Source organism: Centroberyx gerrardi, chromosome 22 (assembly GCF_048128805.1).
Source record: "Centroberyx gerrardi isolate f3 chromosome 22, fCenGer3.hap1.cur.20231027, whole genome shotgun sequence".
In the NCBI taxonomy this organism is placed as follows: domain Eukaryota; kingdom Metazoa; phylum Chordata; class Actinopteri; order Beryciformes; family Berycidae; genus Centroberyx; species Centroberyx gerrardi.
In genome coordinates this window covers 24,268,026-24,294,082 of record NC_136018.1, presented here as the reverse complement: position 1 = coordinate 24,294,082, position 26,057 = coordinate 24,268,026, and the positions used below count along the sequence as shown (strand labels likewise).

General features: G+C 41.8%; 1 protein-coding gene across 1 annotated transcript in view; it reads left to right on the top strand.

The window, feature by feature from the left end:
* The window catches only part of pde1ca (phosphodiesterase 1C, calmodulin-dependent a), a 169,698-nt gene that overhangs the window by 105,366 nt on the left and 38,275 nt on the right, over window positions 1-26,057 (top strand). The window contains exons 4-5 of the mRNA XM_078291305.1: window positions 20,539-20,652; window positions 22,530-22,712. Coding sequence (XP_078147431.1) covers window positions 20,539-20,652; window positions 22,530-22,712 — 297 coding nt within the window. The remainder of the gene's footprint in view (window positions 1-20,538; window positions 20,653-22,529; window positions 22,713-26,057) is intronic.

Sequence of the window (26,057 nt, the reverse complement as noted above, 5' to 3'; positions counted from 1 at the left end):
GTACAAGTTGTTCATTGTTGCACAACTCCTGTTTTTTTTTCGTGATGACGTCATTAACGTCGACTGCCTTGATAGAAATGTTGACATAAAAAATTCTGGAGTCGTGCAACCCCTAGTGGTTGCACTAAGACCTACATCTTAGTCTATGGATGAGGACTATGGATCAGTCTCCAGCCATTTGTTCATCTCAGACAACAATGATGTGATTGTGATGAGACCTGGGGGAATGATGCATCTCACTACTGTGCTGCTACCGTATAAGTTTAACTTATTTCCGGTGGCTATTATATCACATAATAACTGAAATTGGAAGGTCCTTAATACAGAATGAGATGTGATGTTGCTATTATTTATTAGCAATTTGTAATCAGCTGCAGTGCAGGTCAGTGGAGTTGAAAACCATGTATGTGAAAAAACAGCAAGTCGTGTTATAATCAAGTTGCAAAGCAGCTACACTTCATCAAATCAAATCCCATTTTATCTATATAGCATATTTCATACAACAATATAACCCAGGCTGCTTTAGAAACATGGTTAAAACAGTTCAGGGTCGTGAAAAAGATGGAAACAAGATAATATCATAAAGGGATGTAAAGCTTAAAAATGTAAAAAAAAGTTTTTTGTTTTTTTTTATTGTTATTTTTCAAAGACACAGGTTCATCCCCTCTGACTTTCCCTAGCACTGAAAAGTGTTTTGGATAAAGGAACCAATAACATGAAGGTTCAGTAAAAGAGGATCTGAGGCAACAACAACAACAACAGCTTTCGACAACAGCAGTGTGTGCGTACGTGTGCGTGTGTGTGATGTCCTTGCTGAAACCTTTCGCTCCTCGGGGCTTTATCTTGGTTGGTTGGTCAACTTTGACGTCAGATTTTTGACACTGTCCTGCACAGTAGCAGCTAACACCCTTCTTCTGTCTAGCGTCCCTCAGGACACCAGGAGGCCATTCGCCATTCTTGCTCTGCTGGATCTACGCAGTTTCCACTTTTGTGCTTTTTTTGGGGGGTGGGGTGGGGGGGGTGTTGTTTCCACATTGCGTCTGATTCCCTTTGACACTAAACCCCCGAGGCGGTTTCATCACTTAACAAGCACATTAATATATCGGTTATTTTGGGGCTTTACCTATGCGTTTTTTTCCAGGAGTATTTAATCACACAGAGGACAGCTAGAATGCATTCAGATGAGGCACGCTCACAATTATTTAGTGACTCCAGGTTTCAGTGAATAGTGATGGTAACACTTTCTATGAAGCCTGTATCTATAATACATTATAATCATACTTATAACACATTATAAAGCCATCATAATGCATAGTATAGTAAGCATAGTTATAATGATGCATAGACAGTTATGTTTTATAATATTACTCATAATTTGTTATAAAGCTTTTTCATAATAATAATCATGCATCATAACACTTTATAATTACAGCCAAAGATCATAGTGTATTATAATACCCATAGGTGTGATACATTATAAACATTGTGGATAACGAGCAACACAACTGTCATAATGCATTATAATCACTGAAGATACACCTTATAATATGGTTAAAGTAAGGTTAAGTAAAAAAGTAAAATAATTGGATTCCCATTTGTATTTATTTTTATTGTGTATGCATGATTATAACTATACTTATAATGCATTATGATGGCATTATAATGTGTTGTAAGTATGATTATAATATATTATAGACACAGGCTTAATAAAGTGTTACCATAGTGATCAATGGGAAGCTGATGCATGCTGAAGAGGTGTAAGAGGAGGATTAAAAACATTATGGGTGGGAAGCAGACTGTGTTGTTGTCTTCTGCATGTGTGTGTGTGTGTGTGTGTGTGTGTGTGTGTGCTGTGGAGACATCAAAGAGATGTGAAATTAAACTAAAGCTTTGGGTTACCTCTACCTCTACCAGCTAACCTTGATCACAGACAGACATGCAGATAGACAGATGGCAACTGTAAGACATTAACGTGCAGAGATGCGAATAAGATGGGAAGAGAGTGAGAGGCTGAAATGAAGGGAATAGGGGAGCGAAAGGAGAGAGAGAAGAGACAGAACAACAGTGGTGTCTGAGGTCAACAGGCTGCATCCCATCTATTTCCATACAGGAGACTGTGACAAGAAGCATCGCATCAATTAGCCGCCTGCAAATGAAATTCTCACACACCGAACTGCAAAATACACTTCGATGCCATCTCACATTCTCTCTCTCTGCTTCTCTCTCTCTCTCTCTCTCTCTCTCTCTCTCTCTCTCTCTCTTTCTCTCCTCTCTAATTGGGGTGTGTGCTTAGTGAAGGTTGAGAGGAATAGACAAAGTCAACCGCGACTGTGATGAGACCAGAGAGCTTGGCTGTTTCCAGAGCTCTAATTCTGGCTATTTAACATCAGCCTGATGAATAGGAAAAAGACTATGACTGCCTACATACTGAACTACATATCTATAATGCATCATATCGGCACTCACAAATAATATGAATCCACTCATAATTCAGACTGACATAAATCTACATAACTACTATGAATTTATGTCATAACATCATAGTAAGTAGTATGTGGGTAGGGTCTTTCAAGGGGGCGGGACACACACACCCCACTTGATATTGGATTCAATGAGATATGATCATATAGCCTAGGCCTAATTAATATTAACACTTTTTTTTTAAATTCAGTCTTATTTATCTAAAAACATTAGATCATCATTATAATCATTATACCTGATCCCACTCATTGTATGGGCTGGCTATGCTAATATTAGCATAACATATAGGCTATAGTAGCTAGCTTGGTGCCACTGAGGGATCTGTAACTATCTGTAACGTTTCTTTTTATTTATTTATTTAATTTTTTTATTTAATTTTTTACAGGATGAATTATATTTGTCACTGATTGTGAATTTTTGGTCAAACACTTTGGCCACACTGACAGTAGAACTTTGTTACAATATACGGATCCATATTTACACAGTAGATGTTGTAGATGTCATCTGAGAAATTAAATTAGTATCACATTGTATTCAACCAAGGAATTACAGTATGGGTGGGTCTGTCGTGACATCTCCCTTAGAGCATAGGTTCCCAAACTTTTCAGCCCCCGGCCCCCAAAATAACGGTGCCAGAGACTCGCGACCCCCACTATCCCCGGAGGTGGTTGAAGCATACAAACGTTCGCGCACACACGCACTAATAGGCCTAGGCTATTCAAACACGGGCATAACGACAACACAAAAGAACACAATAGCCTAACAACCATAATATTAATTTATATAGTAATTTAATTTAGTAATGTTAAACTTACCTAATGAGATGGGTGGGCACTATGCTTGGAGCACAACAAGTCCAGTCTGGGTTGAATGAAACGCTGTTTTTAAGGTTCGATCGCATGACAGTTCAACCAGTGCGTCCTCCAGGTCGGATGACAGGTGTTATACGGTCGTTACAGTGAATGGTGATCTTATCCAGTCATATTGTTCCGGAGCTCTTTCCTCTGGGAAATACTTGTTAAAGCATGCCAGGAGGGCTTGAAGGTGGGTAGTGATAGACTTCTTCACTGTGTTAACACTCAGTTCATTTTCCTCCATGAATTCATCCAGCTCAGGAAACATATCAATCCTACCCATTTCAACTCGCGCAGTCCAACGTTCGACTTTCCTCATGAATGCGTGGATTTTATCATTCATCGACAGGATGCTTGTGTTTTCACCTTGCAATGACATATTAAGTCCATTCAGTTTATCAAATATGCAAGATAAATACGCTAGCCTTGTTAACCAGTCAGGGTCAGTCAGGTGGTCAGCGAGCTGGGACCCATTCTCCATCAGAAATAAGCGCACCTCATCCCACAGCTCATACAGGCGGGTGAGAACATTTCCTCACGAAAGCCACCTCACCTCAGTATGGAACAGCAGGCCCTCATGCTCCGAGCCCAGTTCGTTGCAGAGAGTGGCAAACAGCCTGGTGTTGAGTGGACGCGTTTTTATGTAGTTGACCATTTTTATCGCAGTGTCAAGAACACTTTTAAGCTCTGGGTCGAGTGTTTTGCTTGCAAGAGCTTCTTTGTGTATAATACAGTGGGTGAAATTTACGTGAGGCGCCACTTGTAAGACTCTTGCTTTCAGTCCTTTCTTTTTCCCCAGCATCGCCCCAGCACCGTCTGTACAAACACCGATGCACTCGTCCCAAGACAGTCCCTCTTCTTTTAGTTTGTTGTCAAGTTTTGTGAAAATGTCCTCGCCTGTGCACTTTCCATCCAGCGCTGTGCAAATAAGCATGTCCTCCTCAAGTTTTCCGTCAAAACTGTATCTGACGAATACAAGCAGCTGGGCATAGTTTGATATATCTGTGGATTCATCTAACTGTAAAGCATATTTCCCTTTTTTCACTCTGTCAATCAGCTGACACTTTATGTCCTGGGCTAAGTCGGTGATGCGCCGGGCAATGGTGCCGTTAGACAGCGGCACTGATTCTAGCTCACGGGCCAGTTTATCCCCATGCATAGCCCGACTTATAGCTATAGCAGCGGGTTTGATTAGGGTTTCCCCGATTGTGTGTGGCTTTTTTGCCTGTGCAATTAAGTATGCCACCTCATATGATGCCTTTTGAGCTTTGGCAGGGATTGTTGTTTGTTTTGTTAGGACTTTCTTTTGGCCTAGCAACTCTCGCTCCTTTCGGCGGAAAAAGTCTACTGGTTTCGCAGCAAGGGAGGAGTGCTTGGTTTTCAAGTGTCGTAGCATTTTTACGGGCTTTAGGCTTTCATGTGCAAGCACCTCAGTGCACACGACACATTGGGGATGTTGTACATTGTTGACAACGACGCATGTGAATCCATACTGGATATATTCCTCTTGATACTTTCGACACTTGGAGGAAGGCTGGTCCGACTGCTGATGGATGTCCTTACCCACACAGCGGTCTCCTCCCGTACCAGAGGTCGATGGCCTTTCTGACGGTGGAACTGCTTCTCCGCTCTCCTCTGCTGGCCTCTCTGCTTTGTCTTTGATTGGTATTAACCAACGTTTCATTTTGACGAAAATAATATGCTAGGCTTAAGCCTTTTGATTTGAGCTAGTTAGCTACGTTCGCAATGTTTCCTTTGGTGCCGCAAATGACCTCAACGATGCTGTCGCTAATCTGTCGTAATCACCTCAAGGGTCGCGTGGGGACAAAGAAAATCGGTAGGCTGATGACATATTTTTTTATCTGCATTGTATTATTTTAAATTTAAATACTGTTTTTACCTTTCGTAACAATTATGGTTAAAATAGGCTATTGTTAATCGTTTTTAAATTGTATTTCACACATTCTGGAACTCATCTCGTGACCCCCCATTGGTGTCTCGTGACCCCCCGGGGGGTCGCGACCCCCACTTTGGGAACCACTGCCTTAGAGGTGCATGTGTATTGTATGTGTGTAAGAGAGAGACATCTCCATTCATTAAGCAAGTTGTCATGGTGACGTTAATGAGTTTGTTATCTGGACAAACGCTCAGCCGTCACTTCCTGCATTTCCCTCTTTCCCATCTCCTCCCCTTACCTTTGTCTCCTCTCCATCCTCGCCTATTCCCTCTGCTCATCCTGCCTACCCCTCTCTCCTTCAGCTTTCCCTCCCGCCATCCTCCCATCCTTCTTCCCTGCCCCATTATCAGACTGTTGTGGTAGTAGAAGTCATACACACCAGTCAGACATTTAATGGAGTCGTATCAAACCAAATCTGTCTTCTGTCTTTTCTTTCTCTCGTTTCCTTCTCTCTCTCGTTGAACCAACTCCACAGCTATGGAGGAACATCAGCTGATTTAATCAACACCTCTGTAGGAAAATAATCTGTTTCACCTCGGGCTACAGTCCTACAGCACATTGGGAATTGAAAATTGTATTTTTTAAATTTTTTTACAATTTTTAAACTCGTGTGTCCCTGTGACACTTCCCATGGGTCTGGATTACATATTGGATTGAGAAATTGATTCAATAAGACTAATAAACCAAATACTAAGTCGTCTGTCAAACATGCTAAGATGTAGCCTGGTAAGACCATCCTGATCACGTGACCTCACATTCTGTTTCGCTCCACGGATCAGTCTGGACTTCCAGCCGCCCGCATTGATTTCAGTGGGCGGGAGTACTTGCCTTGACAGACAAACTCCTTCAGCCAATCAGCGAATCCAAATTCAAATCCAGTCGGAAGAACGGCAAAAACGTCTTTTCCGCCGAGAAACTCCGCTAGTGCATACTCTTGTTCTTGTTTAATTGTTGTTATTGAGTCTATATCTGCAATAACTGCACTTATGGCTGTGTTTACTCTACTAACGTTAACGTTACCGCTCGTTGCTTCGGGAGACGCCATTACTGTTTTGCCAGCGGCGGCCTGGATTTCATATCATCAACTACGACGCAGTCCCTGATTGGCCCGGTTACATTGTAATTTCAGGAAATCGATGTGGGCGGCTGTAAGTCCAGACTGATCCGTGGAGCGAAACAGAATGTGAGGTCATGTGATCAGGATGGTCTTACCAGGCTAGCTAGTTCGTAAATATTACTAAATATAAATAATAATATAATAATAATAAATCATCTAATGGCGGAAATCTCAGATCCGCATCAACAACAAAATAGAATCAGTTGTTCCTTGGTCCAAGGTCGATCTGTCCACCAAATTTAATGGAAAAGTTGATGAGTAAGACTAGATACAAGACAAAATTACTTGCAAAACTTTACATTTTTTGTAGTGCAGATCATGTGTGTAAGAGAATTTGTGTATGTGACGTAGTTTGTACAGTGTACTGTATGAATCCCATTAGATGCTAGACAGAGCAGCTTAGCAGCTAGCTGAAAGGCCAGATTAGTGGCTTTATACAGACACACACACACACACACATACACACACCTACACACACACACACACACACACAGAACTACGTTCCCAATTAGACCAAGCCTTTAAACACTACATATACAGATGCACACACACTTGAAAATGAACTGCAATCCTATCACTGCATGAGATAACTCTTACAAAAATGTCACATGTGAAAACCCACATCTAATTTTTTAAGCACATGCGCTTTTTGGACACTTTGGTTTTCATATGTGAACATTTTACATGTGAGAATGAAATTTGCATGACGTAGTGTTAGAATACAATGTGAAAAAACTGTTCACACATGAAAACCAAAATGTATCCAAAAAGCACCTGTGCTTTGAATTCACATGGTTTGGGGTACTGTAGGGTACTGAACTGGCCATGTGCTATTGGCTGGTCTTTGGTGCCAGGTGATGTCACCCTCTATATAGTACAACAGGTGGTGACATCACCTGGCACAAAGACCAGCCAATAGCAGATGAGCAATGCAGTACCCTACTTTTCACCATTAGGTGTCAGGCTTCACCACAGATTTGGGTTTGGGGTTTAGTTACTCTTTAAGTATCTGTAACCCATGAATTTACGTTTTCTTATTTCTCAATGAATTTTGTAGTATATACATTAATTAATTGCTTTTTTTAATTTTGCATGATTATCAATGCTGTTCCGGCAACATCAGGGTGGAAATAGAAGGAATGATGTATGTGTGTGTGCGTATGTCTGTGCCCAGCCTGGGGACGTCATATTTAACACACATCTGACGACAGATCAGCAAAGATGCAAGCTGTGACTGCGTGGCATTCTGGTCTCTTTTCTGCTCCTGTGGGTGGAGAAATTGGTCTCTCTGCCTCTTCTACAATGGATTTCTCCCTGTATGATTGTTTTTTTAACACGTTAGAGGGAAAGCATCCGATGGGAAACACCTTCCTGTGTAAAGTGTGTTGTGGTCGACTGCCACAGAGTGCAAAGGTCAGGAGTCATTCATGGGGGAGCTGGGTGCTAAAGTGTCTGGGGTCGTGTCGTCTTTTTAACAGTGTAGTTAAAGTAGAGGCTGCCAGGTTGGACCGAGGACAGGGTGTGAATGCAGGGACAGAGAAACACCATTACAGCTCATCCTCATGGGACAGGAGAAGGGTTTCAAACTACTATCTAGCCTGCTTGGATGCCCCTCTGGATGGTTCACATCCTCCTTTTCCTCTCCTTCACCTCATCCCTCCATCGCTGTCACTTTAGAGATGGCTTAAGGTTAGGGTCGTGTCTAGAGCACCTCCTCCTTTTCTCGAGCTCTTTCTTTCCCTCCCCTAATACCTCCTTTTCCTCAGCGTCTTTCTTCTCCCTCGTCTTTTTTCTTCTCTCTCCTCTTCCTCTCTGTTCTTCCTCCTCTTCATCCTCCTTCTACCCTCCTCTATGCCTCCTCCTCTCCTCTCCTCTCCTGTCCCCTCCTCTTCTCCCATCTCTTATCGTCAAGGTCAACACCAGATAAGACTACAAATCCCAATTAACTGCTAAAGGCTTATAGACTTGAATATACGTCCAGTGGTATTGACAGGAAACATAATTTCTTTGTGTGTGTATGTGTGTGTACGTGCGTGTGTGCACGTGGAGGGAAAAGCATAAATTAACGCTTTTCTCAAAATATAATAGATTTTTGTTGATAATGGTGGTTGTTTGATCACTGACTGGAGGTCAGAGTTTACTGTTGTTTTTACACACACACACACACACGCGCGCATGCACACACACACACACACACACACACACACACACACACACACACCAGCATTCATAATCGCACACTATGTTCATGGCACCACACATGGCATGGGGAAGCATTGGGGGGCAATGCCTGTCCAAATAAGCTTTTGTGCCCCCCTATGCAATAGAATATTATTTCATGTATAGGCTACAAAATGTATTGTTTATTACATTTGGACCATTGTTTATTACGTTTATTATTTATTACATTTGGACCTGATCCTCCATTGCAAACTCCACTGGAGGATCTCGGCTGTGAAAAACCCAACCAGGAGAAATGGGACAAGTATCAGGAAAAAACGCTCATTTGTAAGTAGCTGGTATAATGGGAGAGACTCTATGGTGTTTGTCTGGATGATGATAACCACTCATAAGGTTGGATGCTATAACAGCAGAGCCAAATAGCAAAGCAATACATAGTTCTACTTTAATAAGTAACTACAAATGTAACATTTTCATATATCTAGACCCATGTAAAAAGATTGCTCATTTGCTAATTTAAGTTTAAGGTATCAGTGAGGTGTCGTTGCCTATTATAGCAGTGTTTTTATTCTGACTCTTATTTACCACTCAAAAGTGACATTCCCAAACAAGATTCCACCCTGAATAACACAACCATGTGCTCTTGGCACACACACACACGCACATTTAAATCCGACAGAATGAGCAACCATTGTATTTTAGCAGATCATTGGCTGCTTGTGCTTGTGTTTTAAACACTGCGGTTTTAAATTAAATTATCAACGCACCACGGTCATTCGAACAGACATTGCGTAGCCTATATATATCGGTAAAATCAGGTTGGAGACCACAAAAGCTGGTCAATATATATAAATATATATGATAAAATGTTAAATAGTAATAAATCAATACAACAGCTTCGTGAGAACCTTTTCCAAACTATGGGCCTAGGCTACTACCAGGTAAATTAGCAGCATTAAGCTCATGATGTTTTACTTCTGCCATGGTGTGGGTGTGTGGGTGTGTGCGTGTGTGTCTCATACTATGTGTGTTTGGAGCAGTTGCGCAGATACAAGCATACATTTGATGCAGTATTAAATAAAGAGGAGGGTAAATGACCTCCAATCAGTGATCATAATAGGACAAACAGCAACAAAAATCAATTATATTTTCAGAAAAGCTTTAATTTTTGCTTTTTTGCCTTAAAAGACCCTATCCTTATTTAGCTGATATCAGTTTGATACTACTTACTATGATGTACACTATGAATTTATGTCTTTAAAATGTACCTCTGACTAAAAAGGTGGTAAACGCTATTCTACAAATAAAAAGGCTGGGGAAACTGAGTTTAGGTGGTTCACACTCCACTACAGGTATCCCTAGGTATAACCACTATTTCCTTACCTGATTTGAAAATCTAACACCATTGGTTTCTACAGAAAGTGTTTAGGAAGAGTCATGGAGGGAAAGCGTTTTTCTGAAGCTGAGATATTTCAATTCCGTCAGTTGAGGCCGTGGGCTTTATACTGTTCTGAGACTGAGGTGTTAAATGTCAGGATTCACTTCTGCTTGATGTGCTACTGCTGTGTTTCCCAGGCAAGTGCCGTGTAGTTAGCATGCATACACAGTCCCAAGGTCATGGAAGTGTAAGAGCATGCAAACACACACGCACACATGCTCACGCTGCAGAGCAGTGCAGTGGAAAAGATGAATGATTTCCCCTGCAATCTGATGAGTCATCAGCTTCAATAGTGCATGCTATTTGTCAGCAGCAGTTGCACTCCCACACACACACACACACGTATATATATCCACACACATGTATGTAGTGCACACGCGCACACACACACGCACACACACGCACACACACACACACACACACACACACACATACAGGTCCACACACAGACAGAGAATATCTATTCATATAAAATCAATAAGGGTCACCGCCACACTGATCGGTAACTTTTTGAGACATTTGATCACTTCAAAATGCTCTCTGGAAATTTCTATTCTTCATAAATTACAAACTTGATCCTCTATACAAGCGAGTGAGCAAGTTTTAAATTACAATTCAATGTCTTCATTGAATGTTTCACACAGTACCTGGTTCTATACATGAAATAGCAATTAAAGGAATAGTTCACCCAAAAATTAAAATCGGGTGAGTGTTTTTTCTTCATACAACTTACCTGGAGTTCTCCAGGCTCGCTGCTGGAGGAGCTTCTTCCAGTGAATGGGGCTCTATGAGTCGAAAAAAATGTAATTTGATCCATTATTTCATGAAAATCCGAGTCGATTGCCATTGCATGTACTTCCGCATTACCAAACCTCGCGAGGCCACCCTGGCCGCGCAAGGTTTGTGTGTGCGATAGTGTGCGACCTCCATCTCGTGAGGTTTGGTAATGCGGAAGAAGATGTACTGCCGATCGACTCTGATTTTCATGAAATAATGGATCAAATAATTTTTTTTTCGACTCATAGAGTGATCGTCAGGCGTCAGAAGACTTTGATTATACTACACAAGCTTTATGGAGTAATTTTATGGACATTTATTGCCCTTTTTGAAGCAGAACGTCCGGCTCCCCATTCACTGGAAGAAGCTCCTCCAGCAGCGAGCCTGGAGAACTCCAGGTAAATTGTATGAAGAAAAAACACTCGCCCGAGTTTGTACTGGCATGAGAATGAGTAGATAATGACTGAATTTTAATTTTTGGGTGAATTATGCCTTTAAGATGGGTGTCATATTTGTATGAAAAATGGATGTCATTATTATGCCCATAAAAAAAATCTTGACAGGTATAGGCTATTTTAGTTTACCAGCCCTTGGCATGTGAGCCATAAAGTTAATTTCAGACACCACATGTATGGATTATTATGTCATTAGTCTCCATACCACATTCCATAAGTAGGTGTATCAGAACAGGCTGGCCAGTGATGCTGCGCTTAGTTCATTCTATTCAAAATATTACTGCAAAGCTAATTAAACCCACAGTGAGTCTTTATTAAAAGAGCACTATTTTCAGGTGCCGCTGTACATACCATGTTTCATGATTTTGAAGAAGTGGTGTTGTGACTATGAGCACGTTTGTTTATAACAAATAGTATAGTATTTATCAGCAGCATGTATTTGTCTACAGCATATATCAATATTAACTATTATAATGAATACATATGAGCAATACAAAAACAAGAAAAAATAACACTGCTGCCAAGGAGTGCTAGAGAGTATTGCTAGGGGAATATTACAGATAGTGATAAGCTTATTTATTTACGCATTGACAGTGACCCGACTACCCAGCTGACTACTTTTCATTGATATAGTATTGTGTTGTCACATTGAGGCTGCTGCCTTGGAATATGGGTGCAATCTATTTTACAAATCAATCTCAGGAATCCAGGAATTTCTGTGCTAAACATGCAACGGTAAATTTCATTCACTATTGATAACTACTGTACAGTGAATCAATGTAAGCTACCTGCTATTTGGCAGAATCCCTCTTTTATAGGCAGAGTGGGCAAATGAACTGGAGACACTACAAAAGCATCGCAGTAGTTCTCTGAGAGTGAGAACCACCTTGCAAATAGCGCTGTAAACTGTACGTTTGCTGAAGTTCTCCCCACTGCCAATGGCATACAAATATGTGTCAGTAGCAAAAAAGGGCAATACATCAGTCTGCTGCACAGTGATGGCACAGCTACGATGAGTCGCATCAGCGATATAAGGCTCTGGAAACTTGCACAGGTAGGCCATTCCTTCTGCAGAGAATCTATATCTCTGATATAATAAATCATCAGGCAAAGCCAACAGGATCCCTGTGAGGAGCCCTTCTTATGCTGCATTCCATTGTACTCGGAACTCTGAGAAAAACGACCTCTGACACGGAAAAGTGCAACAGAACGGTCGTTCCAGTCGGAGTTCCCAGTCAGAAATTAGGGCAAGATCCATTCCGCCCTAGTTCTCCGACATTCCGAATTCCCTTTGCATCAATTTGTACTTAATAAAACTTGATTTTAGCCTACTTGATATGTAGTTTTTGTGTTATGAAAATGTGTTGTAACAACTTTGTACTTTCCATTTGTAACGTAATTCAGTTGACTTGTGCTTCATTACTAGATAGAAATCTTTGCTAGTATGAACTAGCCTACTAGTTAAGTATTAGCTAACATTCACGTTAGTGGGCAAAGGGTGTTGCGTCCATGTTTTCCCGAGCAGACGCACTGGAACGTATTTAGATCGGCAGTCGGTACTACCAACTCAGAACTATCAACTTCCGACTTCCAATAGAATGCAGAATTACTAACTGTGCAGCCAAGTCCACCGGATCATCGAGGAGTGGTGATGCCATTTTTCCTAGCCAGGATTTTATGTGATTGGGTCCGATAGCCTGAAGATAACCTGGTCCGGAGCAGGTTAGGTGTGCAGGGTACATCACCATGTTTAAGTTACCATGGTGATGAACCCTGCGTAAAAGTGAACCACTGTTGTGAGACCCAAAAGCCAGGGTTTGACCCAAAGTTAGCTTGCTAGCCGACTTATCTGGCTTCGTGAGACAGTGCCCCTGGGCAGCTCCCAATGTCCAACAATGAAAACATTCTTAGACACATCAGCACAAGGACATGATAGCAATTCTGGCAAGCAGAAAGGCAAAAAGGGGATGAACCCGGTTACTCGAACCCAGCACTCAGATATAATGTTGCTTGCACAGATTTCCTGCGCTCCAGCTTCAGCCCTTCTCCTTGCACTCAGGCTGCTTCTGTGCGCTCGTGAAACGTCTGCTCTCAGATTTCTGCTCTGCTCTCGGATTTTTTGTGCAACAACCCTGTCAGAATTCCCCAACCAATAGAATGCCAGGTGTAGTGTTGACCAATGAAATGATCCCTGCCTCGTTGCGGGCGCGTTCGCTTTACTTCTTAGAGCGTCCCGTACGGGCGGTTACTGTTTAACGGGGTTCATCCACTCCCGCCCTCCGGGGCTTTATTAAATACGACTTTTGAAATAAAAGGACAGTTAATGTATATACCAGCACCCGTACTTTTTCTTTTACTATAATAGCTACATAAAATAGTAGCCGTATAGCACACCGGCCTCCTGTCGGTGTGCTAGAGGAGAAAACAACGTCACCTTCATGACTCAGGAGCGGGCACCTACACCTGGCATTCTATTGGTTGGGGAATTTTGACAGGGTTGTTGTACAAAAAATCTGAGAGCAGAGCAGAAATGTGAGAGCAGACGTTTCATGAGCGCACAGAAGCAGCCTGAGTGCAAGGAGAAGGGCTGAAGCTGGAGCGCAGGAAATCTGTGCAAGCAACATTATATCTGAGTGCAAGAATACAGTTTGAGCAGAAGCAGAGCAAATCTAAGCGCAAGCAAGGGCTATTTGAGTGCGAGGGCAGGGTTTGAGGGAAAGCATTACAAAATCTGAACGTGAAATCAATAAATTATGCTCTAAAAATTGAAAGACCACGCTCTTGAATAAAGATAGGAAAAAAGCTCCATACTATGAACTTGCCTGCACCTAAGTGGGAGGGGAGGTGCAGTAGGGGGTGTGTCAGAAACGATCAAGCACTGCAATGCAATTCTGGTGTCAAAGATTATGGGGATTTTGCCCACCTGCTCAGAAGGCGCAGTGTGTTCGATACTATCTTCGTGGCTTTAACAAGTGATGTGCGCATGACCCCATTCAAAAGCTTACCAACCGTTTTCATGTCGCGCCATGCACATTTGACTACACTTTGCACCATGTGCCATTGATTCACAAAAATAGGGCACTATATCACAACACACACGCACGCGCACACGCACACACACACACATCATAGACACATACTGGTTGCTGGTTCCCCACACAGTGCAGATAAGACTGAGATGCTGCATGTCAATGGAGTGACTTGTACTCTCTGTTTCCATTTCCCTCTCTCATTCAGAGGGAGATGGTGTTTTCATAGCATCTTGTCTGTCTGTCCTCAGATATATAGACCTTTTTCACAAACATGGCTGCCATACTTCCGCAGGTTATAGCTCGGTTCACACCATTGCTAGCAATGTTAAAAAGCCAACTTGCTGTCGCCCATAACTCTGTCTGTGATCACTTATTTTGTGTTTCAACATAATGTATAACACAATACAGGTGTTGTCACTGACATATCTTTCTGTTTCTGTTGTTAGACGACTGCACCACTATAAAAAAAAGTGATTTGATCGAGGGTCACAAAATGCTAACAGTACAGAAATTAACGTTAGCCTTGGTTAGCCAGTTAGCATTTTGTGACCCTTGATCAAAGTTACTTGCGCAGTCGTCTGACAATATATGTATGTATATAGGCTAGTGTTAGATAACTTCTGATTGGTGGGGCTGACTACAGACTAAGGTTAAATAACGTCTGATTGGTGAAGCTGGCTACAGGCTACTATTACATTACTTCTGATTGGTGGAGCTGACTGAAAAAATAAAAATCTGAGACATTGAGGCAGTGATAAAAATTGGCTTCAGACTGTGCTTAAGGAATGGATATAGCACAGGCTGTATTTATTTCTATATACAGTATATCTGAGTTTTCTGCATCTATATCTATATGCAGTATATCTGCTTTCTTATCTAATTTTTATGGCAGTGGTGGGATGGGGTGGGGTTGGGACATCTGAGAGCGTAAAGAAATGGATTTACCATTTCACTTCCCATTTCCCCCATCCAAACCTGTGTGGCCTGAGTAGATGTTAAAGGAACTGGGTCAAACCTGTTCCCATGTGTGCTTCACACACACACACACACACACACACACACACACACACACACACACACACACACACACTGACGATACCTATGTTCCTATTAGTCACACTTTAACACACAGACTGTTAGTCACATTTTCACACTTTGATGCACTTGCAGTGACAAATCTCGTTTTTTTCATGTCTGAGTAGAGGATGGACTGTATGCAAAACACACACACACACACACGCACACACACACAGGCATATTTCTATTTAAAGAGGCCGTCATACACATTGGTGATAGTATATCTTTACTAAAATTTTTCAATACAACACAATAATATTTACAAATCCTGCATTTACACACAGACACACATACACACACACACACACACACACCTCATCCAGATTACATGGACCATTCAAGATGAAATAAGAATGAAGTGTGTTTAGGTGTTCAAGTACATGGCAAATCAGTGCATGTTTGTGAGGAGAAAAATTGGTAACAATCACACGCGTACTTCTGAATCATGTAATTTAAACATACATCATAATTATTTTACATTCTTAAATGGTTGAGAAAGGTCTCCTTGATTTTTTGTCAAATGTGTGATGCCATCAGTTTAGCCTAGATGTGGGGAATTATTGTAAGTTGGCAATGCACAGTTGATGTACTTGGGTTTGATACTTTGAGCTGCTATACTGGTCAGCTTCAAAGACAGGTGGCGAGCTTGAAACTAAGCCTAAACTGGTTTTCATTTGTTTGGATTATCATTTCGTTGCATGCTTTTTTAGCCCCGCGACAGCAGGGGCTCTATGGATCACAATGTCGGTCGTTTAGTCGGTCGCTCTGTTCACCACTGTTGGTCACGTGGGTGAAAGTGTGCTGCAGCGAGTTAGATTGCAGACTCTCAATCAGGAGACCTGTGTTTGATTCCCGGTGTGTTACACTCTTAGTCTTGTTGGATTAACAACTGACTGTACAACTGATCAACTGCTTTTACTCTGTTTCTATCCTTTCATGTGCTTTGGAAGGGAGGAATAAATAATATAATGTGTGTGTGTGTGTGTGTGTGTCCTGTTTGTGTCATTGTTTCTATCTGTTATCTGCGTCAGTTCTGTGACAGTTTAGTTCATGCTACCTCTCCCAGACAAACACACTGACCTAAAGACAGACAGACATGTAGTGTTTACAGTTATTCAGGCCACTTTCCCCCTCTCTCTCTCTCTCTCTCTCTCTCGCTCTCTCTCTCTCTCTTTTGCCCCACCCTTCTCTTTCATCAACTCAGTTGCTGTGGTGAATATCTGTCAATCAGCATCACTCTGCAGGAGCGATGGTGCTGCTGTTTTAACAAGGTCATTGGGAGACTGGCCAGAATACGCTGACCCTGTTATCCTGGCTGGGAGTTAGGTTAATGGTTTTGGATGGGTCTCAACAAAGCATGAAATACCCGTTTAGAAATCTCGATGCTCTTTTGACTCCTGATTCCACTCTGGGAAATTGTATCCTTTGTCAAGCTTATCAAATAGCATTATGGTTGGCTGGTGTGAGGCGGTACCTGTTACAGGACCAAATGAAATCTGACTGCTCATTGTAATGTCTGAGAAGCTCCAGGTAATGAGACATGACTTCACAAGGCAATTAACCCTGCTTTCAGCAGAGCACATCCTCTTCTGAAACAATAGACAATGCTGTATTTGCAATTTGATTCCAGAAAACTTCATAATTTATCCCTATCTCAGTTGGATTACTCTGAACTGAAAACGTATCTAATTTAATCTATTTTATAACTAGCAGCAGTCTGTTTACCATTTCTAATTATTCTAGATCTTTGCTGTCTTTATTTTTTATTTTTTCTAACTTTATTATTTGTACCGTCTTCCTTTTCTTTTTAATTAAATTGTTTTTATTGCTCTTAGTTGCACCCGGTGTTTTGTTATTACTTTTTTAAACTTCTTTATTTTATCTGTAATTTTTCTTTTTACAATGTCTTTTTATTTGTTTTTAATTTATTGCTAAATTGTGAAGCACTTTGAGCTGCATTTTATGTTTGAAAAGTGCTATATAAATAAAGTTTATTATTGTCATTAATAATATTGTGTCACAAAAAAAGTCAAATGAGTTTCAAGTGATACTCATAATTGTGTGAAAAGTAGTCTATAGATTCAATGTCTGGGCTAGGGTTAAACTTAGGGTTGGGGTTAATGTTAGAAATAGGGTCAGCTTAGGGTTGGTTAGGTTTAAAATAGAGTCAGGTTTGGGTTAGGGTTAGATTTATGGGTTAGGCCACCTTTTTCATATCAGGGACCCCCTAATTTACACAATAGAGCCACAGACCCCTAACTTGATAAGATTTTGTCTCTCGGACCCAAATTTGAGAATATTTTTATTGCTAGATATGATTTTGTCCAGAATTCCAAGACTGTATTGTAGTTAGATAACAGTGAAACTATGATCAAAATAGTCATTCTTCTACATTCTCTAATTGTGTTAACTTCTTGTAAATGAAAGAATGCTGAAGTTTAACAATTCATCAATTTGCTGGTGACCCCCTGGAACCCCCTCAAGGACCCCTGGTGGTCCCCGGACCCCACGTTGAGAACCACTGGGTTAGGCTAAGGTCAGGGTTAGGGTTAAATAGTCTGAGTTCCACCACATAGGCAAGTGACACTTTATTGAACATCTATTTTTTGACACTTGATAGTTTGTTCAGTATCAACATAGACTATCCAACAAGTCCCACAATTCCAGGGTCCTTTTTTATGTTCTAAACTCTATCATTATCCCCTCCTCAAGCAACAATACCGAGGCTTCCCGAGAACAGTGTGACTCATTTCATGATAAAAATGAGAACATCAGACACCAGATTTCCCCCAGTAGCTGGGATCTATCAGTCTCACCAGTTTGGCGTTCCTCTCTCAGCAGCTTTGAGCCTATTTCCCTTCCCACTCTAATGGATACCTTTAATCAAATGAAATCCTCATCTTGCCCCCTTGGACATTATTCCCACTAAATTCCTCAAAGAGGTCGTATAGGCTCAGTTGGCCCACACATTTCACATATAAATACTTCACTGTCCTGTGGTAACGTTGACCCCTTTTTTAAACACGCCATGGTCCAGCCTCTCCTAAAGAAACCCAATCTCAGTCCCCATGACCTCAATAATTTCAGACCTATCTCCAAACTGCCCTTCTTGTTCAAAGTCACAGAAAAAATATTTCATTACAGCTACTGTCATTCATGAATTCCATTAACACTTTGGAAAATTTCAATTGGGTTTCAGAGCTGGTTTCACAGCACTGAGACCGCTCTCCTTAGGATGACTAACAACCTCCTGTTTGCTGCTGACAGAAGTGATGGCTCAGTCCTAATTGTGCTATACCTTAGTGCTGCTTTTGACACTGTTGACCGCAGCATTCTGATCAATTGTTTGGAGAATTGGGTTGAGCACATTGATACTGCTCTGTTGTTACTGGCCTCCTCTGCCTCGGCACATCTCAATTGTGGCATTCCCCAAGGGTCGATCCGAGACCCCTTGTTCTCAATTTATATACTCCCTCTTGGTGATATAATGTGTAAATAACATCCATTTGCATTGTTATGCTGATGACATCTAACTTTATGTACCCATAAACCCAGGTAACTTTGGACTTTGTGACTTTGGAACAGCCTGCCTGAGGAACTCAGGCTAGCAGAGTCTGTGTGTCATCTTTCAAATCCCTACTTAAAACCTCCTTTAATAGAAAAGCCTTTTTCTAATTGTCTTACTTCACCCTTCACTCCCGGCTCTGATTTTATATGGCTTTGTGGTAATTGTTTCTGACGTTTGATTTTATTACCTCTGGTTTACTTCCGTGTCTATGTAAAGCACTTTGTAACTTTGTTTTGAAAAGTGCTGTATAAGTGAAGTTATTATTATTATTATTATTATTCAGTGACCTCACTTCGCTCACTTGTGACCAAAGCCAGCCACAAACTGTGCTTCAGTAAAATTAGTCTGTGCTTCAGTAAAACTAAACTGTGCTTCAATAAAACTCAGCTGTGCTTCAGTAAAACCAAACTGCCTCAGTTAAACTCAACTGTACTTTAGTAAAACTAAACTGTGCCTCAGTAAAACTAATCTGTGCTTCTACAAACTCAGAGTGAGTAAAAATACAACACGTTTGAGACACAAATACGTTCATTTTTCTCAAGTTCAATTCATTTTTTTCCTGATACTGAGGTTGACATGCCTTCCTGTCTCCCCCCAAAGCTACGCCTAGAGAGAGTAACTTTCAGAGACTCCATCAGCATAACAGCTGCGTCTATGGATATTTCTGCAGACTGTATTGCTACACTCAAATGTAATCTCAGCCAAAAGGTCACGCGAGAAAATTAAAATGGAGAATAACTCAGTACACAGTATTTCATCTGACAGAGCCTTGGTCTCAAAAGAGATTTTACCATCTTTAGACTAGAGATAGTCTGTGCTTTTGCTGCCTCTATGACCTTGCCCAAAACAGCACAGAACTGTTCTTAGCCATAGTTTCCAAGAGAGCTGAGGACCTCCAACATGGCCACCAGAGGGTGTGCTATGTTACCTGGCAGCCTTTTATTCCCATAATGCATGACTATCCATGCTTCATTGGTCAGATTTTGGTATCTGGTTGGTTGATTATTGGTACTTGGGTGCTGTTGGTTGTATTTGTCTGTACCTTGTGCCAGCTTTATCGCTGTTGTATCCATAATCACAGTAAACAACATCCTCTTGGATGTCATTTCCATATTAAGAAGTGAAAACTGCAAATGTTCTGTCGAAGTGAAATATGGCCTTTCAACTTCAGCAACGGTAATTTTGATTTGTGTTTCTCCAGCGTGTATTAAGATGGCACTGTTCTGCCATAAGCTGAATATTCATCTGCGAGCACACCCTATGGACATATGAAAAGGATGCTTTTGAACATCTGATCTAAACATGACTAGACACACACAGAGTTGCTCTCTTTTCTTGAACTCTCACTACAAGAATAATATAATAGCGATTCTTTCATCCCAAAATGAGATATTCACCATTTGAAAAAAAAGTTATTGACAGCGCAGCAATAAACCAAATGATGGTTCACAGGATAGTAGGGAACTTAATTCCATGGTTGACAAAATGCTATCCTCTAGATAGATATTGAATAATGAACTTCAGGTATTGATTTTTCCCCCAAACTGAATATATGGCATTGTGGAAAATGAAGTAGTCATGATCATGTTTATGTTTTGCAGGTTGCGATGTCTGGTCAAGCAGCTGGAGAGGGGCGAGGCATCAGTGGTGGACCTGAAGAAGAACCTGGAGTATGCCGCTTCGGTCCTCGAATCCGTCTACATCGAAGAGACCAGGTAAGAATCTTTCAACTCAATTCCGTTTTTCCCACGGCACGTCATGCGGTCAGCTCCAACACCGCCCCCGATGCATGGGTGACCTGTCAATCACTAGGCAAACACAACCTGATCCGATATATCCTTTTAATGGCACAATTATTTAGAAAATTGCCATAAGGACACACATTAGAAGAAGTGAAATTAGCTATTGAGGCCATAACCTCTTCTGGAAAAATGATTGACTTTATATTTTTAGCTTTTAGCTTTCAGTTGTGGTCCCATTACCTTGCATGGAGTTAGGCGGGGTTTGTCGGCATTCCAAGATAATAAAAATCCAAATTATCAGTTATATTTTCATAGTAATACATTCAACTCTACTTATGAAAAGCAAGTTATGTCTGCTGCAGTTCATTTATGGTTGATTTTAGACTCATAAATAAAAATTATTTTGAATGTGGGTAGAAAGTTGTAGAAAGGAGTTCCATTCTTCTGATTTGACGTGAACGTGGCATAATGAACTAGGTCGAATACTGTAGTAAGGAACATAGTGGGTGGGGGGTGGGGGTATGTCATCGGTGGTATCGACTCTTGCCTTATCTCAGGTGATTAGTTGAATTAGACCCGTACCACCTCCAGAAGACTCAACGGGAAGTTCTGGCGTCCCAGAACCCCCCATATCCACTCTCACGCTCCATTCATGTCATATGGGAAAGGCGGTAGATATGAGCTTCCTAATAGAAGATACTAGGTTGGGATGGGGGTGGGGGGTTGAAGCGATATAGTCTGTAGCGATAAGTGATAAAGGCTCCAGACACAATCCTCCTTTCAACTTGATTTAGGCTCTAATGGGGGGGGGGGGGGGGGGGGATGAATGGGAGTGGATGGAGGGGAATTTAATTCCCCTCATCTCTCTCTCCTTATCTTTCATTCTCTTCATTCTCCCCTCTCTCTGTTTCTCTCTCTCTATCTCTCTCTCTCTCTCTCTCTCTCACACACACACACACACACACACACACACTCGCTGGCCCAGATTCCAGCTGATCGGGTTATATAAGACAGGATGCATGTGGACACTGCTGGAATTATGGGGCACTAGAATAGTATGTGTGTGTGTGTGTGTGTGTGTGTAGACTCGTATGTGTACACACACACACATGCACTCAGCATGCATGTGTTACAATGCAGCTTCTTATTGTCCTATATCTTTCTATGTTGTAACTGTTGCCTATTGGTCACATCTCTGCATCCCTCCCTCCCCCTCTATCCCTCTCTCTATATCTTTGTATATCCATCCATCCATCCCTCCCTCCTTCTTTTGCCCCAACTATCCCTCCATCTCTCCCCCTGAATTCCATTTATTCATCCCCTCCTCTCCATTCCTTCTCCTCCACCCTTTATCTTTACATCCCTTCCACCACCCCTCTTCTCCCTCTCTTCCACTCGTCCCTCCTTCCCTCCATTCCATCCATCCCGCCCTCCCCCTTCTCCCTCTCCATCACACCTGTCCTCCCCCATTTTTTTCTATTCTTCCCCTCCCTCATCCATCTCCATCCCCCTTATTCCCTCTCCTCATTCTTCTTTCCCTCCCTGTCTCCCCTCCCGCATCCCTCCTTCCCTCTGCACCTCCATAACACCCCCATTTCTCCATCCCTCTCCTCACTCCATCTTTCCCTCTCTCCTTCTCATCCCACCTTCCCTCTCCCCCCCTTATTGCTCTCTCCGTCCTTCCTTTCCCTCCATCCATCCCCTCCCCATCTATCCCTCAACCCCTCCTCTCTTCCGCTCATCTATCCTTCCCTCCCCTCCTCACCATCACGTCTTCTCTCCCCCATTTCTCTATCCTTTACCTCCCCTCCCCCTCCATCATCATTCCTCCCCCCCCTCTCTCCTTGCAGGCGATTGGTGGACACGGAGGATGAGTTGAGTGACATCCAGTCGGACTCGGTGCCGTCGGAGGTTCGTGATTGGCTGGCTTCCACCTTCACACGGCAGATGGGCCTGATGCTGCGACGCACTGAGGAGAAACCACGCTTCCGCAGCATTGTCCATGCTGTGCAGGCCGGCATCTTTGTGGAGAGGTTTGGTCTGGTTTAGTTTGGTTTGATTTTGTTTAGTATAGTCCACACCATGCAGGCTGGGATCTTCGTTGAGATGTTTGATATAATTCAGTCCGGTTTGCTTTGGTTTGCTTAAGTGTGGTGTAGTGTGCTTTAGTTTCGTTTAGGTTTCACAGCATTGTCCATGCTGTGCAGGCCGGCGTCTTCGGTGAGAGGTTTGGTTTTGTTTACTTTAGCATTGTCCAGGTTTTGCAGGCTAGCATCTTGATTGAGAGGTTTTGATTTGGTTTATTTTATTTTGGTTTAGTTCAGTTCGGTTTGGTTTAGTGTAGCACTGTCCATGCCATGCAAATTAGCAACTTTATGAAGAGGTTTAGTTTGGGTTCCACAGCATTGTCCACGCTGTGCAAGCTAGCATCTTCATCAAGAGATTCACCATCTACAAGAGTTTTAGTTTAGTTTAAATTAGCTTAGTTTAATTGTAATGCACTCCAGTGCAGTTTCACTAGCTTCATGAATTTGTTTGGAGTCAAGTGACATTTTCTTGAAATAAAAAATGAAAGCATATTTCCAGTTGATTCGCAATGGAAACCAGCACATGGGCAGCATATCCTGGTAACCGACCGTTTTGCAGATCATTTTGTTTGACCATGGAGGGGAGATTATCACAGTGATATCCCAAAATACATTCAAAGACGGACCACTCTGAGGAGAATCCCTTATCACTTAGATGTCAGGAAATTCAATCTGTTTGAAAGACCCATCCGTCTTCCTCACAGAGGGGTAAATCCATCAGGCTGATAAACACTCAGAAAGCAAGGTCCATCCCCCTGTCGCCAGGCCTTTTCCCTGTTTGTGCCACTGAAAGGTTGCTGTATATTAACAGCAAAATGGATTTCAGTCCATTTGTAAGCCTACTGTTAATAACCATATTAACAAAGCTAGGCTAATATGAAAAAATTCATAGGGAATTCTATTCAATTGGAAACGTTTAGCTGATTAATTAAAGTGATAAATTATGATATAAAGACCCATGAGCGCACATTTTCTGTTACTGGAGCGGCCTTAATATAGCATAATATAGCAAATTCCCATATTCTGCAGTAGAACAGACTCAAATAATTTTCATGCTATTGCTGGCCTGCCAAACATCATAGGCGCAATAGTCTGTGCGCATCTCACATTTCCCACATTTAAATCGCAAAAAATGACACAACACACCACGAACATTCAATTAATCTGTAACACCAACCTAAACCTCCTAAATGTGGTTTCCTGCTGGCCAGGAGGGAGCCACGACTCGTTGGTGCTGCAGAACAGCAGGGTGGTCGTGTGTCTTGACCAGTGTGCTGCTGGAGAGGTCATTGGATGTTTAGATACCACAGGAAGAAAGCTCCTGTTAAGAGCTACAGTCAAAACCAACATTATTATTATATAGCCTAAGGTCTGAACTTACCATCTGATGGAGATGCTGCTTGAATGAAACCAGAATCTAACTCCGCTGATGACTGGACACCTGACAAAAGGTTTGGGGGAATAATAGGACAAACTGCGTTGTCCTATTATTCCCCCAAACCTTTTGACAGTGACCTGTCCTCCACCTGTAGATAATAAACTGTGCCTATTAATTCATGGTGTGTGTTTCTGATGTTGCAGCATTGACAGCATCAGTAATTGCTTGCCATGTTTTTTTTTTTCTTGGTTGCTGTCACTCCACCACTTACACTTTTTTTTTTATATATACTTTTTTTATTGTCATCATAACTTTGCAAGCATAATACATGTTAGTGGAGACCAGTGTGTGAGGAAAAAAAAAAAAGAGCCATTATACTGAATACAAAGAGGATTAGAATAACTCTAACCGCTTACACTTTTAAAACATTTTTTTTTCAGAATTCAGATGTCTATAGCATCACCTTTTAATATATTTGGCCCATCACTGCTAGCTACCAGAGTCAAGCCTTGGCAGCTAACTAGTATCTTACTAACTTCCCTGCTAAATTCAAGCAGTTGTTATAGTTGTGTTATGTAAAATTTGATAACTAATAGGTCTATCTGTCTAAGTCCTCACTTATGTCTTGAAGTAACGCTAGTTTTATAAATATGTAAATCTTCTGGGAAGAGTTTCCCACCCTTTCAAAATGGCCGCCGTGTGAATAAGGTCAATTCTCCGGCCTTCCAGTAGTGCTTTCCATTTGCACACGACCTTTCAGTCAGCAGGCCTTTTATGGAGTTGCCAGGGCGTCTACCTATGCTAATGAGCATCAACAGGCACACGCATCCAATTTCTGAACAAGTGGCATTCATCATCAGATACATCTAGGATGTGCAAAAACCGAGTCTGCGCATGTTTCATGAATCCCACGTTGGTTTTTCGTAGGCATGTTTCTTAAGAACAAAAGTAAGACAAATTTGAGGCCTATTTAATATTTGGGATATCTGTACAGGTAGCAAAGTCCATCAGTCTGTTATTGGTGGAAGGACTTTGTCAAGTGCGTTCCTGTTTCTCAACTACGTCAACGTTTTTCGCCAGTCAACAGTGCGTAGTCTCATGTGGGTTGCCGTGGAATTTCCCTTCAGGGATAATACATTTTTACTAAACCAGATTAACAGCATTTCATTGTCTATTTTGCAAATTAGGTTCTTACAGCTAGATTTATGGTAATATAAATAGTCATTGCCTAACCCAAGTCGCAAAACAGATAAAACTTCAGCAGCAACGCACAGAAATCACAAGAAATTTCTTGTAGGTGTTCTACCTTAGTGAAATGTTCGAATAATTTAGACAGCTGTCATCCGTGGAGGTAAATATGCATGTGCAAGGACGTTCCAATTGACAGGACACGGTTCACTCGCTTCCTCTCCTCCTCGTGTCTTCTTCTCGTTTCCCCATGACCTCTCCCCGAGGAGGAGACGCGGGGCGAGGACAAATCTGTAGTGTAATACCTCCTCCTCACAGAACTTGAGTGGATAGAACGGCCCTTCCACTGTCATGGTAATTTGGCTAGTACAGCATAAAATGACGATTATGGTGACAACACAAGTCTGGGCATTAAGGCTGTAAAGTGTGTCACACTTGCTTGAGAACTGAGCAGATGAGTCTTTTAGCAAACTGTCAAAACTCAGCTGAAAGCTAACGTTAGCGACGAGGCTAACGTAGCTTTATCAAAAACTGTACTTCTCTCTCTAGCTCTTCTAGTCAACATTAGCATGTTAGCAATCCATGGCAGCAAGGAGACAGAGAAGCTGCTGTGGTTCTTGCTGTAAAACCTCTCACCTTAGTGACTTGCAGTAAGTCAGTTCATATGGAAGCTAGTCCAACGGTTCGCATAAAAATGGCCGCCACTCCGACCGTCCTGGAACGTT